We start from the raw sequence: 16470 nt of genomic DNA, 5'->3' as shown, positions 1-16470 counted from the left end.
TGCGGCAGGGCCGAGGCAGGCTGGGTGCTTGCGGCTGCGGGGCCCGAGGGACTTAACGTGCTCCCCGTGGCCTTTCCCGGGGACCTATTTTTGTGAAAGCGCCGCCTCATCACACCGGATCCGGAAAGCGCTCTTTGGAGCTGGTGCTTTCTCCGTGTTACCTTTGCCAGCGCAGCTGGCAGCTGTGAGCGGCCGTTGGTCTGGGTCTCACCTGAACCTGCAGTGGAGCACTTGTTATGTGCCAAGTGCTTTGTGCTTGTGTACCAGGGCTCGCAAGTTTCCCACACGGGAGTCTGTGATACTCGTAGTAGCCTGAGAAGAGATCCCAGCGTTGGGTCAAACCTGCTTCAGCACTGTGTCTATGTGAACGGAGTACAGTTTCTTTCTCTTTTACTTCTTTGTGCGTTTTTTAGCATGGTCAGGCAGCAGCTTTTGTGGACCCTCTGTGTATGAACAGCCACTGTGAAAGCAAGCTCAGGGACACCCAAATCACGAGTACCACTAGGCAACATTATAACGTAAGAACAACCCTGACTGAGTCCATCTAGCTTAGTACCAGCTTCCAATGCCAGCCATGAGGGAGGAAAGTAAAAATGAGTACAGGAGTAAAACCAAGGCAAATACAAGATGATACGATGTGACAGCTGCATCCCAACCAATGCACCGTGTCTAATCTGGTATCTTCTAGGTTGAGATTTACATCACTAAATCAACATGCCTGCATCCATTTTAGCTGTTCTAGATGCCTTTATATGAAAGAGGCACATTTGGGCACAATTTATTCTTTACTGGAACAGAATCAGGGAAATTGTTTTGTTTTGTAAGCCTAAAAAACCGTATGCTTCCCTCCAGCTCGGTTCACACATACCGCGTGTGATCCTCACTGATCAATAAAGTGCCTGAGAGGAAAATGCTGGATTGATCCTGGCATTTGCCAGGCATTTGCGCTTTCCTTCTCTAGTAGAAAAACTAGGAAGTCTGTGGTTCACTTATTTTTAAGGCCCTTTGAATACAGTTTTCAACTGTATTATTCAACTGAAAATACCTATGTTAATAAAAAGATGTGCAGTAATGTCTTGTAATAACACTTAATATAAGAATAAAATGCTTTTTTGTATAAATAATGATGTTCTGAGCTGAATAATACCTCACTCACTTAATATGAAACCAAAATCTTCTTTTTCTTGTTTAGAGCTGAGATAACCCACATTCAGAATTCAGGCCATTTTACTTGACTCGGTAGGTTTTTTTATAAGTATTTACATGTTTAGATTATACAATCAAGGCCTTACTTTGCTAATCAACCTCAAAGTAGCTGGTAATAGAATCCACTTGTTTTCTTTCCATGGAGTTGTCAATGCTATGAAGAAATAAACTTCAGAGTTCATCGCAAAACTGGCTTGCAAGTGTACTGGAGAAAACCTGATTATGACTGGTATTTTAATATCATTGGTTCGTACAGAAAAAACGTGGTTTCACATGCTGTTTTTCTCCAAGTTACATGAGAATAAGGGCTTGTCTTTATTTTGCAAAACTTTGTAACACTATCTTGAAATAGAACTACATATAACTACATATAACTATATAAACAAGTATTGTAAATATATTCTTCGTGCATGTGTTTATAGATAAATGATCAGTTAAAGAAAATCAACTTGTTATTGGGGTTTTTTTAATGTTAAATTTCTCTTTGGTTCTATATGAAGCTTCATGCTTAGAAGATATGCAAACCATCTCAGGTTATACTCAAGTGAAGTCTGAAAATGAATGCCGGGTAAGCATTTTTTTAGCTACATGGATGAAGATCTTCTGAAAATATTTGTGTTTGAACTGCAGGACTTGAAAATAGTGGATTTGTCAAATAAAACGTACAATGCAAAATTAAAGGGAAAAAACCTCATTGAAATAGTGTAACTGTATAAACAGCTTCTCAGAACTCTTATGTGTCAGTCTGCTGGCTCTGAGACATCCTGCGTCCAAGATCCTGCAGAAGTCTGACATTTCATTACTAGTTAATTTTTCCTTAAAAAAAAATGCCTGAATTATAGTAGTGTTGTTCCCACAGGAAAACAGCTTCCTCATACCCCTCTCTGTTTGTAGCAACAAAGTAAATCATCACTATAGAGTTTTTAGACTGTCGTTTATGAAGGAGGATTCAACTGGTATATAGTTGGACCTAGTCATTCGAACTGTTAAGCACCTATCCTGCAGACTGATAAGTCAGAGAAGTAATTGGTGGTGGAGACTGAGAGAAAAATAAGGGTCTCGAATGCACAGATATACGTAGAGGAAAAAGATTAGCTATACTAACAAAAGATTAGCTATACCAATGTATGTTAGAGTCTCTTGGTGTCCAAATTCTGCTGGCATTACAGAAAACAAAAAGGTAATAGCATCTGACATTAAGGAAGGATATCTTTTTCTAATTTATTAGAGGGCCGGTATAATGACTTACGGAAAAAATATTCTTGGAGTTATTTAATGCTAAGTCATACACATGCCTTATAAAAAGCCAAACTTGAAAATATGCACAAGTTTTGAAAATAGTAATATAGTTGTATTTCGAGTGGTCTTTGAAGTTGACTCAGTGGGAACTCATTTTTGCAGGCAGCTTTATTAGTACTGGGTATCATGTGGCTGTTTGTTTCGTTACTGTATGAGTTTAAAATCTGATACAGATGCAGAAAACATTAAAACTTTTGGAATAAGGAATAATTGTTTCAGTGTCTTGATACTGACAAATTTAGTATCTGCCACTGTTTGGAGTGGGAATACTGCCAGTGGAGTTTTATGAGAGAAGTTTGGTTTAATAATCAGCAATTTTTGTTTGCTTTATGTAGGAGACCAGTTCTTTGTGTATATGGTTTCATCTTCCTCTACTGTGTTGAAAAAATGCTATAAAATATGCATAGAAGCATACATTATTTTTATTTTGCTGTGAAAACATAATTGAAACATCATGGGTTGGAATCTGCTGTTAGGAATTGGAGTTTTGTTAAGATGTTGGGTTTTTTTCCTTTACATCAAAGTACTGGATTTTGATCCCATGTAATTTTGGGGAATTAAATTAACTGTCAAAATAATAATGTATTGTGGTTTGCTGTGATTACCAAAAAGCTGGGCTGGAAGAGAACTCTGAAAATTCTGGAAGTCCATGCTGCTGGAGGAGAGGTTGAAGTGTTTGGTGTTAACCAAGTGCCCCATGGTTTCTTACAGCTATGTAGTACGTGCTTATAAATACCTTCAGGAATGTAAAATAATAAGCTAGGCTGCTGGCCACCTAGGCTAGTAATGGAAGGATTGACGTCAGGTAGGTATAAAAGGAGGAGGTGCGATATAAAAAACAAGACCCTGTAAAGAGCAAAAACCAACCAGGACTTAGCAAGCGCACACACAGACAAACCCATCCCTTTTGGAAGTTACGACAGAGCTTCCTTGGAGCCTGTTGTGTGTTCAGTCCCTGCCATACTTTGCCTGGGCAGATTCCCAGACCTAATTGTTCCAGTGGTGTGCTGGACTTTGCCCCACCGAAACCAATATGGAAGCTGTCCTACATGAACCTAGTTGCAGAATTGGGACCTAACATCATCTCGGGGATCAAGCTCCTGCTGGGAAAGAGATTGCTCTCATCGGAAGTGCCGCTTATTTGAAGCCTTAGAAACTTTACGGATGCAAGCGCAGGGAGGGCTGGAGAGGGGCTTGCTTTTTGCCTGCGTTATTCCTGAAGAGTGTGTCGGTCTTTGGAAAGCTGCTCTTCCCTAGTGATTAATGTACTGTTATTAGTGTTTGAATCTATGAAATAATTTTGCGACTTGAATAATTTAATATAGTGAGATTTATCTAGTAGGATCGAACACTGTATATTGTACGTACATGGTGCATGCTTATGTATAAGGTGTGTATTGTGCCAGATATGACTTAAGACAGGATGCTGAGTAATTCTTTGAGGGTAGTAACAGCAGGTCTTTTTGCCCACTTGTCTGAAGGAAGATGACTTTCCAGGGTTGTAGCTAAAATGCTGTTACGTGGGCTGAGAACTATGAACCGTGTTCTGGCTACCTTTTCACATTAATGAGTTTTTGGACCAGTGCAATGCTCCCTTGTTGCATGAAACTGGGGCTGGGAAATCTCTTAAAAGTTATGAAACATTTGTTTGAGCTTTGCTGAAAAACGCCAATTTTTGCTTCCAGTGGATTGGTGGTCTTGGGCAGAAGGAGGCATTGGTGTAAGTTACCTTTTAAATATAGATGGCTTAGGGACTTCCTTTGGCATTTCATTTTTTCCCTCATTTTGTTTCTTGTTCCAAAATTGTCATCATAAAACCTGAAGAAAAAAGTAGAGGCTTGTTTGCAGTATTTTATCTGTGTCTGAATACCGTTCTTACTTTTGTTCTGCAGATGCAATCCTGAATGAATCCTGAACATACTCTATCAATCATAGCTGTTTTACATACACAAATTAATTTACATTTTTTGTGTGTTTTACAATGCTGTTGTCTCCGATATAAAGTACTACTTCGTGTTCACAGCAGGAGCTAAAAACAAATCTTGAATCTCAGCAAGATTCCTGTGAATCAGAAATTTTCACTGCTGTGTTGTGAGATTGACCGGTACATCAAATACCAGTTCAAGACAGGTACTATTTTCATGTCTATATGCACCCTGTTTAAGGTACCGTTATCTGCTAGACTGCAGTGAATGTAAATTGCACATTCCTGTTTCTGTTCCCATGCAAATTATGCAGCTTTGTGTGGGGATCCTCTGTGGGGTGGGGCTTTGAGATGGATTTCCCTGAACCTTTACTTACAGTCAGCTCCCTAAAGAACAGAAGGGCTTTTCAATTCAAAAAACTGGGGCAATTTAAAAAGGGAGAGAATCAAAGTTAAGGCAAAACAAATAAAGGCATCGTAAATCCTATGTGTTCCTGTGGTGTAGGTGTCCGCTTTGTGTCAGCATGGTTCAGGCTTCAGCTTGGTTTTAGGCTTGGTTTCAGCGCTGCCTGGGTTTTGCACTCTCTAAGCCTGTAGGATGCGTCTCTGCCACTCACGTGCTGTGGTGGTGCCTGTCTGCTCCTCTCCACAGTCTGTCATCTTTACGACACCCTTTATTAGCTTGAATGGCAGAATTTGAAATGTAGATAATTGTGAAAGGCCTTTGTTCTTATTTTTTCCTGGTCAGTTTCTTTATAGTGTATTTTGTGTGACAGTCCACGCTGGTTTTAAAGCCTCTTACTCGTATTGAGGAGTTTTCCAGTGGTTTGTCAATTTTCATCTTTCCTTTAAATTGAGTTTACTACGGTAGAGCAGAGGTGGCTGTTAAAAGTAAGGTTCTGTTTTCTCTCCCTTTGAAGTATGAAGGAGTATAAAGTATCACTGCCCTTTTTGGTTTATTTATTTGCATCAAGCTCTTAATTGCTTTCTTTATTGCCTGTTAGAGGTATGTGTGAAACTTGTCTGCCTTTTGATCTTAAATACAAAAACTACTGTGTTAAAGGTCCTTATCATTTAAAATTCCCTCTGCTCTCTTTTCTTTGTAGCCATTCCTCATTTGTTCCTAATAATTGCTATGAAAAGCTCTTTTTCTTGCCTCTTTAGTTCATGAAATGCAAAAGAGAGAGCTTTTCATTACTTTGGCAGCTAAGGAATGTCATTTAACTGTTGAAACAAGGTAAACAAGGTTTACCTTTTAAACTATTCCATCTAAGTTGATACTATAAACCTCCACAAAAAACAGGACCGCAAAATTTTGCAGTCATTGACAGGTCAGGGAGTGCGACCAGCTTTTCAAAACTATTAATACAGACATGGCGTATGTGTCGTGACAGAAATACCTTCCACCGCACTTTTTTCCTCTGTCTGCCTCCACCTGCTTTCCTTTCCCGAGCAGGTTCGTAAGAACTGTTTATGGGTGGTGGTTTTGAATATGGCTGAGGCTTTTTGTGGGAGCAGAGGAAACCTCTTCCGTGATTCCCCGAGTCAGAGTGTGGCGGTGCCGAGCGGCTGTTCTGGTGCTGGAAGGTGAGCAGGCAGCGAGGCGCAGTCCCCCTCAGCCCTCGTGTTCCCTGTGCCTGGAGACGCTGCAGCAGGATTCTGGCAGTTTCCGGGCGCAGAAAGCAGGTCACTACTAACTGTGTAAGGGCCAATAAGCCACAGTAGTAGTAGGCAGTCGTGCTGCTGGGCATAACAGCTTTCTGGGTGAGACACTAAAACAAAGTCTCACCATTTTTGTTTACAAGAGCTTTAGCCTAACTCCATTACCAAATCCTACTTTTTGGTAATTTCTCCTAATAATAATTATAGCACCTTAATATATTAGTGGTGTGGCCTACTTCAGAGGTAGTTAAAGTGACAATTAAAACATTTTTGTCAGTAACAAGGCTGCCTTTGGTTTTTCGATGCAGAAAAAAAATCTTCACACAATTACTGAAGGTACAGCAGTACAGAACATATCTTTGAATCTACTTTTGAGAGGTTATAAAGTAAACCTATAGAATGGCTTGAATAGACCTGTTTCTGGGATTTCTGAAGGAATATTTTAATCAATCAATCATCCATGCGTTTGTATCCGCTGTTTTAGATGTGTATCAGATGTCTGATACATAAAGCACGGATTCTTTTTTACTGATAAAACTCAGCTCTTTTTGCCCTTGTGTCAGACAGACTCGTGTACTAGACTAGGCCAATATGAAGGAGCCTTCCTGAGCAGAACGGATTCTGGCACTCAGCCCGTTGCCTCCAAAAGCCGGTTTTGGAGAGCTAAAATCTTGTGAACCTGCAGCACGTTCAGGAGCAAGGCAAGTGAACTGCAGGCACTTAGAAAATGATGTTAAGACTTAAAAAAAATTATTTATGGACTATTATAATGTATCGTGGCATCGTGTTAGTGTGAAACCTGACCTGTAGACTTCCACTTTCCCCTTCAATTGCATCCTGACTGTTTTGGACTCTGTCTTGCTTAAAGCCACGTACAAAGGTAAAAAAGCTAAAAGAATCACAACATTATTTAACTTTGGTTTTAGGCAGACTGTGATTCTACTGTAATTTGTCCATAGAGTTGTTTGTGTAGTCACCCTAGATAAGTTCAGCATGCAGATAGAAGTACACTGAAAAGCTGTTTTCGGCTTCAGCCAATGTGAATGTAGGTAGGGTTCTTTGTTCCAATTTCATGTGCAGTACTGTCATTACAAGTGCAAAAAAAATAGAGTTGCTTTTCCTTTTGCAAGGTAGCGGAGACAGCTGCTGGTATAAACTTTTGGGTGTGCTGAAAGCTGACACCAGTTTCAAGTTTTACATGCCTTTTTTAGATCAGAATTTGGTTACTGATCATGTGGTTTCATAAGTGTGATAGTTGTGCATCTCTTGAAGTTGAACCATGATATATTTGATTACATCGTTACCAATAATTGTTTTAAGACTTACTTACCTAAAGAAAATGTTGAACAGACAACTTCCAAGCTGACTTTCACTGGACTAGCACGTACAGGAACAGTTCGTTAGTGCCAGTCTCCTCACAGGTCATCATCACCCACTTGCAGTATGTGCATTTCTTTGAGATTTTAATGCTAAGAGACAACTGAAGTGTCTAGTAGTGTGAGAGGAGTTTCTTCCAGCTTGCAGAGACACACCTGCGCACTCCCAGTACAGGAGGAGAAGAGACTTTACTGCAAGCAGAAGTGCGTTCTGTTTTCATCCGTATAAAACAGTACAAACGTTGAACACTTATGGATGAAGGAACAGAATACTTGGCCTTTTCACTTAAGCACTTCTCATGGTCTTTCGCTATTGCTCTACAGCATTTGTGGGAAAGTAATAAAAAGATAGTATGTCAGGAGACTTTTATGCACACTAAGGTGTGCAAAAGTAGGGTGTTTTTGGCTCCTGAAACGTTTTCAGAAATCTAGATACGTTTTTGCTTCAAGTTTTCTTTTCCTCCCCTCCATCATCCAAGATGTGGAAAACCTTACACAGGAAGCTGAGACAGCCCAAGCTGAAGTAGCAGTATTCCAGGTAAGCTGCGTTTCATGCAGAACGTATGTTTAACAAGATGCAGACGCAGATGAAGAAATGGCAGGTGTTCTGCCTCACGCAGATGGCTGTCCTACTTGAGACCAGACCCTCTACAACAGTGGTCAACTAAAGCAGGGATGCTTGCAGGCGTGCTGGCATTCATTTTCTGAAGACAAGTCTGCTTGTAGTGTTACAAGGATGTTTCAGTTTGACAACCACAGGACTAAGCCGTTTAGGATAAATTTTAAACTTCTACTTGCAAAAGAAGAGCAATTACGACTGCTTATTTTAGGAACTGCAGTGCTAGAATTCAGACAAAGAAGGGGAAAGCTTTGAAAGCAAAAGCAGCTTTTTCTCAGTAATTGGAAAATAGCCATGGTCTAGTTTAAGAATGAACCAGCAGCCCCTCTCTACCACTATAGAGGTGGTGTGCTGACCGGCAGGGGGGATTGTCTCTGCATCTAAGCAATGGGCTATACTGGACCAGAGCCTGACTTTCACATGACACCAACCCAGGGCAGCTGCCTGTGCGGTGCCTTAGCCCCTCATCACACAGGACTCCAGAGCCGGCATTCTGCCAGCAGGTAACTCCAGGGAAGCTCCCTCCTGCAGATACCACTTGTTCCAGCCAGGAGGATTGCTCTGGTAAGTGTCAGTTTACGACTTCTAACGCTTGGTGAGGTGGGGCAGGGACCAACCCCTCCACTGTGGGTGGTTGCTACATACACCTACCGCCAGGCAACGGTAGGATGTCACTCTTGGAGGCAGGGCATAACCCCCGTTGCAGTATGGTAACTGATAAATAACCCTTGCACTTCCAAACTACAAATGAATTAGATATAAAGTAGGTGTTAAATACCAACATACTGAGTAATACGTATGTATGTACAATTTATTTAAAATACTTTTTAACATACATATAAAAACCCCTCACTATTTATACAGTCTAAGTTCTAGCAACATATACAAATACCGAGCAACTACAATACATGCTGAGGTAAGAACATACATTCTGGGAGAATACTCAAGCCAAACAAAAGACTGAAATACATTTTATATCCATATGTCTTCACGTATAGAAGAGACCCATTAAATGTACCTCTGCTTGTATTGTACACAGGAGAATGCTAATCTTAAGTGTGTCACGCAACTTACATTTGGGAATCAATGTTTAACAGTTTGTACCATACATTTTAAACCCAACTGTTACATATTCAAACTTATCTTCTTAGCCCTAGCAGATAACAAACATGTTCAGAGTTGTAAGCAAGGAGCAAAGCTTAGGACCAGTTTCTTTCAGAAAAGGGACTTAAGTTCTTGAAAGGAACCATTCCGGTCAACAGCTCATGCTGCTCAGGAAATGAAACCGCATTACGGTTGCTTAAAAACTAACCCACTGTAGAGAAACTGTTTAATTAAATCTTACACCATCTTCACCTACAGTAAAAATTAAATCCGAGAGTGTTAATGTTACTGACTTGAACACATCCATTTATTTATTTTTATGGTAGATTAATTTTTCTCAGCCTAAAGTGGTACAGTTTGAGAATGCAGAGGTTTCTTAACTTGGCTGGAATAAATATGTCACATCATGGTGCAAACAAATAACCTCCCACACCGTTCAAATTAAATCAGCTCCGATAATTTTGAAGTCGCAGTTGCTGCTGATGGGTAAGAACACTTACTTACCTGTTCAAGCAAAACTACAAAGATTGCAGATGAGCTTTATCAAGCAGAAAAAGTTGCATGACATCAAAAACACAACTATAGGCAGGAATTTCTTTTTCATGAATGGGCCCTGTATACCACCCTTACTTACATTCACATTTAGGCTTAGACACCCAATTCTAGAAAACAATTATCACTCTCAATGAATTAGAATGAATTGGGCTTTAAGGTAGCACAGAGTATGTAATAACATATTCTAGATGTTGAACAGGCCACAAGTCATTTTTGTCTACTGAGTTTATATATAGCCCCTGTGCAAATAAATTTTCAAGTGATAAGTTAGGATACCGTACTGGTATAAAGACATGGTGGCAGCCCTCTTGAACGGTATTTTAGTTTCGATTTGCATGTTCTCCACCTAGTTTAAGGACCCTGGGCAATAAACAAGGCTGACTTGAGTTACATCACAGCAACAAACTGAAGTCCATAAAAAAACTGGGCTAGTGTGTAGGTAGGCAGTTTCACATGTATAAATTAATTCAGCATCCTCCCAACAGTGCTGTTACAATAAAAATAAAGCATTTTTATTGTGGGTTTTTTCTACTACTTAGGTTAAAAAGCTGTGCTTTGTTTCTAACAAGATAAAAAATGGCAAATATGACATCCAAATTGTGTTCATTTCGTGATTACCTAGCTAAACCTAGTCTGTGTTATCTCAAATAGAAGACTGACTGCAATGTTTTCATAGCAGAGAACGCTGGAACATTCAACGGATACAAATGCAATTAAATGCTTCTGAAATGGACGCTCTTTGGAACGGTACTGGTTCTCTTGCAAAGGTTTTGAAATCTTTTGGACTTCTAATAAGAACAACCACAAGAAAAGCCCTAAGGCCAAAGTTTTTCAGTTGTGCTAAAACGTACCGTATGTGCTAAATGCGTGTATAACACAAACTGTGCACCATTAGAATATTTGTGTGCTTCCTTAAGCACTCACAGAAGTATATACATATCTTTCTCTGTATAAGCTCACATCTTAACACACAACAACAGATACTCTGGGGGAGAGGGGTGGGCAGGGCAGGGGGACAGGGAGAGCCTTTCTGAACGCAGGCACCTCGAACACCTGGATGCTCACCTGGATGCTTCTCGCACATTGACCATCAGGGAAGCCTGAATTCGAGGCAGACGCTATTCAGAGTAGCCTTCACTTAGTAGGGAAAAATGTAAAAGCAGTTGCCACGTAGTTTGCTTGTATGACTTAGTCTGTGCATCCTGGATCCCTAGGAAGGAACGAGACTGAGCAGCTTAAGGAGATGAGGCAGACAGCAGATTCTAGTTTTGGAAGGCTAACAAAAATGGTGGGAAACTTCTGAGGAACACACAGCTGATGATTCCTAATTCTGTGAAGAAAAGCTAAAATAACGTCATTTAGAATCAAAGCTATTTTATGCCGTGAAGTTAATAGGATTTTTGCCATCAGTCCTGATTGATAGTAGTTTTTAAAGTCCAATGTTGTGCAGCCATTTTAAGAGGGTAAAATGAATTTTAGAAGCCTATAGTGCTTACATATAGATCTTAGAAAGTTAGGAGCTTTGGGTTTTAGGGGTCCCCCGTCCCCGCCCCCCCGTCCCCCGAAATAGTACCATTAGCAAGAAATTACTGGCTTTCGTACTTTACACTGTTTCTCCCAACTTATCATTCAAGTCTATGAATTGCTGAAGCTAATCTTGAAGAGTTCTTCTCTCATGTCTGACAGACAATTGTACAGTAGTAATAAAAAAGTCCACGGTTTTGCAGGAAACAAGCTGTAATTATATATACAGCTTAAGGAAAGGCAGAATTACTGGTTTCCCAGACCTCCAAATACCACATCTTTTGGTTCAACATCGTATTATTTAAGACTAACAATACCAAAACAATGCGATTAAAAAATGAAACCGTCAGCTTTATGGAACTGGCTTTTAGAAACAAGCCATCATTCTACCTTACTCGTGAGCTAACTTAGTTCATCCTTACTCCCAGTGGAATGGGCCACGCTCTGTGGTACCTGGTACACCAATTCGTCTGCGGCACCTGGCCCCGGTTGCCCCTTTGGTGTATCGTACAGCGCCTGTGCTGATGATGTGCTGTCTGTCCTAGATAAGAGTTTATTGTAAGTTCCAACCAGGGGAGGAGCTTGATTCCCTGCAGCTTTGAAAGTGGAAACGGAAGGAACGCCAAGAGGTGTGCTGGGATGGCTGGACATGTCCATGATTATTGGAGTTGCATATTCTGGTCCAGTTATAGGTAGTGGTTCAGCATAAGCATGGTAAACTTCTTGTATAGGTGAATTGTAAGGGTCCAAATCGGCGTAACTGGCTTCTTTCCCCTCCTCTGGTTTAAAGGTGGATCTCTGATGAAGCGTGCCGACAATTCCCCCTACCAGTGGCTGAGCATACTCTGTATCGCAAGCCCCAACAAAACAAAATAAAAACACACTTAACGGAAATCTTTTTTTTGCAGTGGCATCACATTAAATCCAACCTGTCAATAGTGTCACAGAAATTCTTATCCTAGATCAAACCAGTGGTCTGTCTCTGTCTGCCAGCGCCAATTGCTTTGGAAAAAAAAGCATTTCCACCCAATAGTTAAAGCCATTGGGATAGCTACAACACCCTGACTTCTCAGGTTTATGCTTCTTCCCTTGTGAGCTGCAATTTCCCATGCTGTAAATCTGCCTCAAAACAAAGTTTTTTTGAAGCATGCCTCCCTGCAAAATCAGAATTAAATGAAATTATCCTGCCTGGCTTTGGATAAAAAGTGGTCCTTGGGGCAGAGGGTTTGTCCTCTGAGGGGGGAAGCCTGTATGTGGTCAGCTGAGATGTTTTAGTTCAACAGATAACCTGAGTTACAAAAGCTGGAGGTGAGAAAGGTGGCTAGCTGGGCAAAAACAGACAAGCAGCCAAAAAAGAGAAAAGTAATTCTGCCTGCTGTGAAGCTGTAATTCCTGCACGACTGTGTATTTCTGCCATCAGCAGATAAGCACAGAACCAAAGGCACAGTCAGTCATCTTCCGCTAGTGACTGGTTCACCAAGTAAAGGGCTTATGCCATTATCAGTAACTCCTCCTTTTCTAGACCTGACTGATTTAATCCATACAGTCAGCACAGGGAACCAAATGCAACGTTGCAGATTTGTGCAGAAAGGTAATGGGGTGAAATTATTTCCAGTGCATGAAAACATGGCTAAAAACGTCCTTCAACCCTTTATGGGGTTTAGGAACAAGTACAAGCAAAGACACTTTCAGTTACTGCATTAACTTAACTTGGGAAAGTGTCTATCCACAGCACATCTAGTCAATTAATACATACTTTTACAATAGGCCGAGAACAGATCTGAAAAAGTTTGCATTTTAAGAAATGCACTTACCGACAGAACTATTCGTTTCTCCTCTGTTCCCCAAAACAAACAGGAAATAATTAAAAGTAGCCAAATTCCTGACATTTTTTGGCATTTCATATAGGTATAGGTTTAGATACAGATATTACATAGCCCACAAAAACAGTAAAATGTACCTGCAGACTCTGTTTGCAGCATTGTTGGGACTTCTCTTGGTCTTAGGTGACTAATTTCACTGCTGCTGTAACGTACGGGAGTTTCTTCATGTTCTGCTGATTTGGTCGGGAGAAACTGCTTCATTCCTTTCCACCATCCTTCAAATGGATTTTAAAAAAAAAAAGGAAACAACCACCTAAGACTGCATATGTACTGTGTTTTAAGCTACTGAAATATTTTTACACCACAGCTTATGCTTTGTAGTAGCAGGTATTTGCATGACCCTAAGGTTACAAGATATTTTAATATTTTCTGGCAGACTGAAGACTCGGAGGTGAAAACATTGCTCTCACCCAATCAACTTGCCTGAATGCTCCCCCTTCAAACACCTGCAGAACTGCTGCAGCCTAGTGAATCTCTCCCTGCATGTCCGTCAGCAGCAGTGCTGGGGCCACTCGCCACATTAATAAACTCATAAAATACAACACGGAAAATACTAAAAAGTCAGCCGTGATTCCAATTTGTAAATCAAATATTTACACAAAATTTCAGACAATCATCTCAGTTATAACTTAAGAGTACATCTATTTAATGTGGTTTCTGGCTGTTAATGTCATGTTTCTAACTCACATTGTCGAAAAAGGCTGATCAGTGAATATTTGCAAAAACCTGAATGAAGAGGATTTTAACTTTGGTGGAAACGACAAGGAGTGACTGCGGTCACGAACGTTTTCTTGAGAGAAGGTGTAGGGAGGGTTGGTTTTGTTAGGTTCCCCCATCCCTTCCCCCAGTAGCCAGAGCCATTCTACTTTTGCTGTCCATTAACGTATTTCATTTCCAGCTGTAAGAGACCATCCTGGAGGTAAAGCCCACGCAACAGGAGATTCAAAACCACAGAACACCGTTTAACAAAATTTGAGGTGGCCTGTGGGAAGGGGCAGAGAGAGGTTCCACAGAGAAGCGTAGCACCATTATTTTGTTACTGCCTTTCGCCAAATGTCCTTTTAAAACAGACCTGCACGCTGAACATTTAAATTTAAGCAAACAGGAAAAAAATCTGGCATGTCCATCACTGACGTTTAAATACAGGATATTTTGAGTCTAATATCCTAAGACAACAATGCTGTGACCTATCAGAAACGGACATGTGATAAATAAGGTCATTAAAAGGTTCCTTGTCTAAAGGATAAGGCATACTTAAAACTGCCAGTGAGCAAACACACAGATGTGGAAATTTTCGACGTGAGGACAGAGAAGTGAAGCACGGTCATACAGACAGTACAAACCCAGCTGCTGCAGCAGCCCTTTATGCTGTAGCACAAGCATTTTCAGGACACTTGCTAAGTGCTGCTTTGTGGAATTGTCTGACCCCAAGTTCACGGGGCACAAGACAGTGGGATGGAAAATATGCCTAAAAGGGGCTGCAAACAATCCTACGTGCTTACTAGGGCAACGAAGACAGACAAAACTTGACAGACCTTATACACTAAGATGAAAGATTTTTTCCAGGACAAAAAAAAGTACCAAATACGTGATTATCAAATGTATAGAGACGTTCCTCATGAACGATTTTTCCCCTCATGTTGTATAAGGAAGAGGTTCTATTCTTTGTTTACTAAAAAAAAATCTGAAGCTGTAAGCTCTAACAGCAGACAAGGCATTTCATATTTCTGAAAAAAGTTCAGAGAATGAAGCAGTTAAGTCTGTCCAGAAAAGAAATTCAGTGTTCACTGTGCCTACATCAGTTAATTAGCATTAGAGAAGCTTCCGCTAGTGGAAACCGTCTGTGTTAGTGCAATCTGAAATACGCATCAAACCAAAAATGCCAAGTAACGGATTTCATAAAACCATTTTGTTACCTGCACGATCCCAGTAAGGTAGATCATAAGTGCCCTCGGTTTTTTTCTTGCTGTGAAAAAAAAAGAAAAAGGGGGTATTTAGCATTCCGATAAAATGCATTTTATCGGAAGATGCATTAATTACTGCTCAGCAACTACCACCTTGGCTGTAACTGGTCCTCAAATTTAATGTCTAAGCACCAGGAACCTGGCTTGCCATCACCAGTCTGCTGCTACTGGAGAAACCAGTTTTCAGTAAAAGCACTTCTAATGACAACAGTTACAAAAAGCTGTTTTGACTGTCCTCGCTATTCAAGTGAACATTTTCTCACAGAGAATACAATTCTGAAAAAAAATCCTTCCACGAGTGTGGACCACGTAGTTCCCATAGCGATACATGCAGCATTTCATTCCCACACGCCAGGCTAGCATTCATTTAAAGCACTTTCATTAATCTATTCATTTACCGGTTTCTCCAATGCCACGCACAAACTAAGATAAGAATCAGAGTAGTGAAGACCATCACCAGCACTGGAACCAGAACTGCTGCCAATGCCACATCTGAAAGCCATTAAAGTAAGTGGTGTCAGACAGAAGAGCTTCTCATAAGGCAGTTTTTAATTTGAAAATTACTTGGGTAAAGCACACAGTTTTCACGTACAGCGTCTACCACACCAGGTCCCCCAGCTAAGCTACCCTGCTGGATGCTCCCGCAGCGTAAATGTCAGTTAACATCTAGCTCTTCTACATATATGCACAGCTGGTATTTTTGCAAGGTTTTTTCATCAAAATCAACAGATTCGTTTTAATGTAAGTAAGATTTTTCTGTTAGGACAATACTTTAGTATTAACAAGGAAAATCAAAAGAGCCCAGGAATATGCAACCACTTAAGCTTGAACCTCCTGTAAGAAGTAAATCCCACAGTACCTTGACAGTTAACCACAATCAGCCTACGCTGGGTCTGCGTGTGACGGGAGACCATCCTGTCCCCTGCCATCCAAAGGACACGTCACCAGTGCCTACGTCTGCAGTGATCTTGCTCCCTTTTCTGACAATTTTCTTTGGTAAACAAAATGATGAAGCCAGATGCTGTTTTTTGAATTTCATGCCCACACGACTGCTCCGTAAAAGATTAGCTACGTCAAAAGTGTTTTGTCCTAAGAAATTATCAAACTAAATAACAAAGCAGTTATACCTGATTAATTCTGAAGGGAAGTCCAAGTTGCAACTTCTCCTTCTGACAAAAATTGTTCAGTAGTTGAAAGCTGAGCTCAGTTTGAACAAGTTTCAAAAGATGGAACTTAATATCTATGAGACTTGGAAGACTGGTTTTGTTTCTGCATGCAGTATGCAACTGTACCCGGTTGACTCCAGTCGGCAACTGAGCACCGCACAGCCGCTCGCTCACCCTCCCCACCACCA

At 40.6% G+C, this 16470-nt stretch overlaps 1 protein-coding gene across 1 annotated transcript in view; it reads right to left on the bottom strand.

Moving 5' to 3' along the window:
• Positions 1–10832: 10832 nt before the first annotated feature.
• Positions 10833–16470, bottom strand: part of DCBLD2 (discoidin, CUB and LCCL domain containing 2) — a 150581-nt gene continuing 144943 nt past the window's right edge. The window contains exons 12-16 of the mRNA XM_009330680.1: positions 15515–15608; positions 15069–15118; positions 13230–13367; positions 11723–12114; positions 10833–10955 (exon numbers count right to left, since the gene is read on the bottom strand). Of these exons, the coding sequence (XP_009328955.1) occupies positions 10884–10955; positions 11723–12114; positions 13230–13367; positions 15069–15118; positions 15515–15608 (746 nt within the window). The 3' untranslated portion in view covers positions 10833–10883. The remainder of the gene's footprint in view (positions 10956–11722; positions 12115–13229; positions 13368–15068; positions 15119–15514; positions 15609–16470) is intronic.

The sequence above is a fragment of the Pygoscelis adeliae genome, unplaced genomic scaffold (genome assembly GCF_000699105.1).
Source record: "Pygoscelis adeliae isolate BGI_AS28 unplaced genomic scaffold, ASM69910v1 Scaffold120, whole genome shotgun sequence".
Classification (NCBI taxonomy): Eukaryota; Metazoa; Chordata; class Aves; order Sphenisciformes; family Spheniscidae; genus Pygoscelis; species Pygoscelis adeliae.
This window is presented reverse-complemented; position numbering and strand designations above follow the sequence as displayed.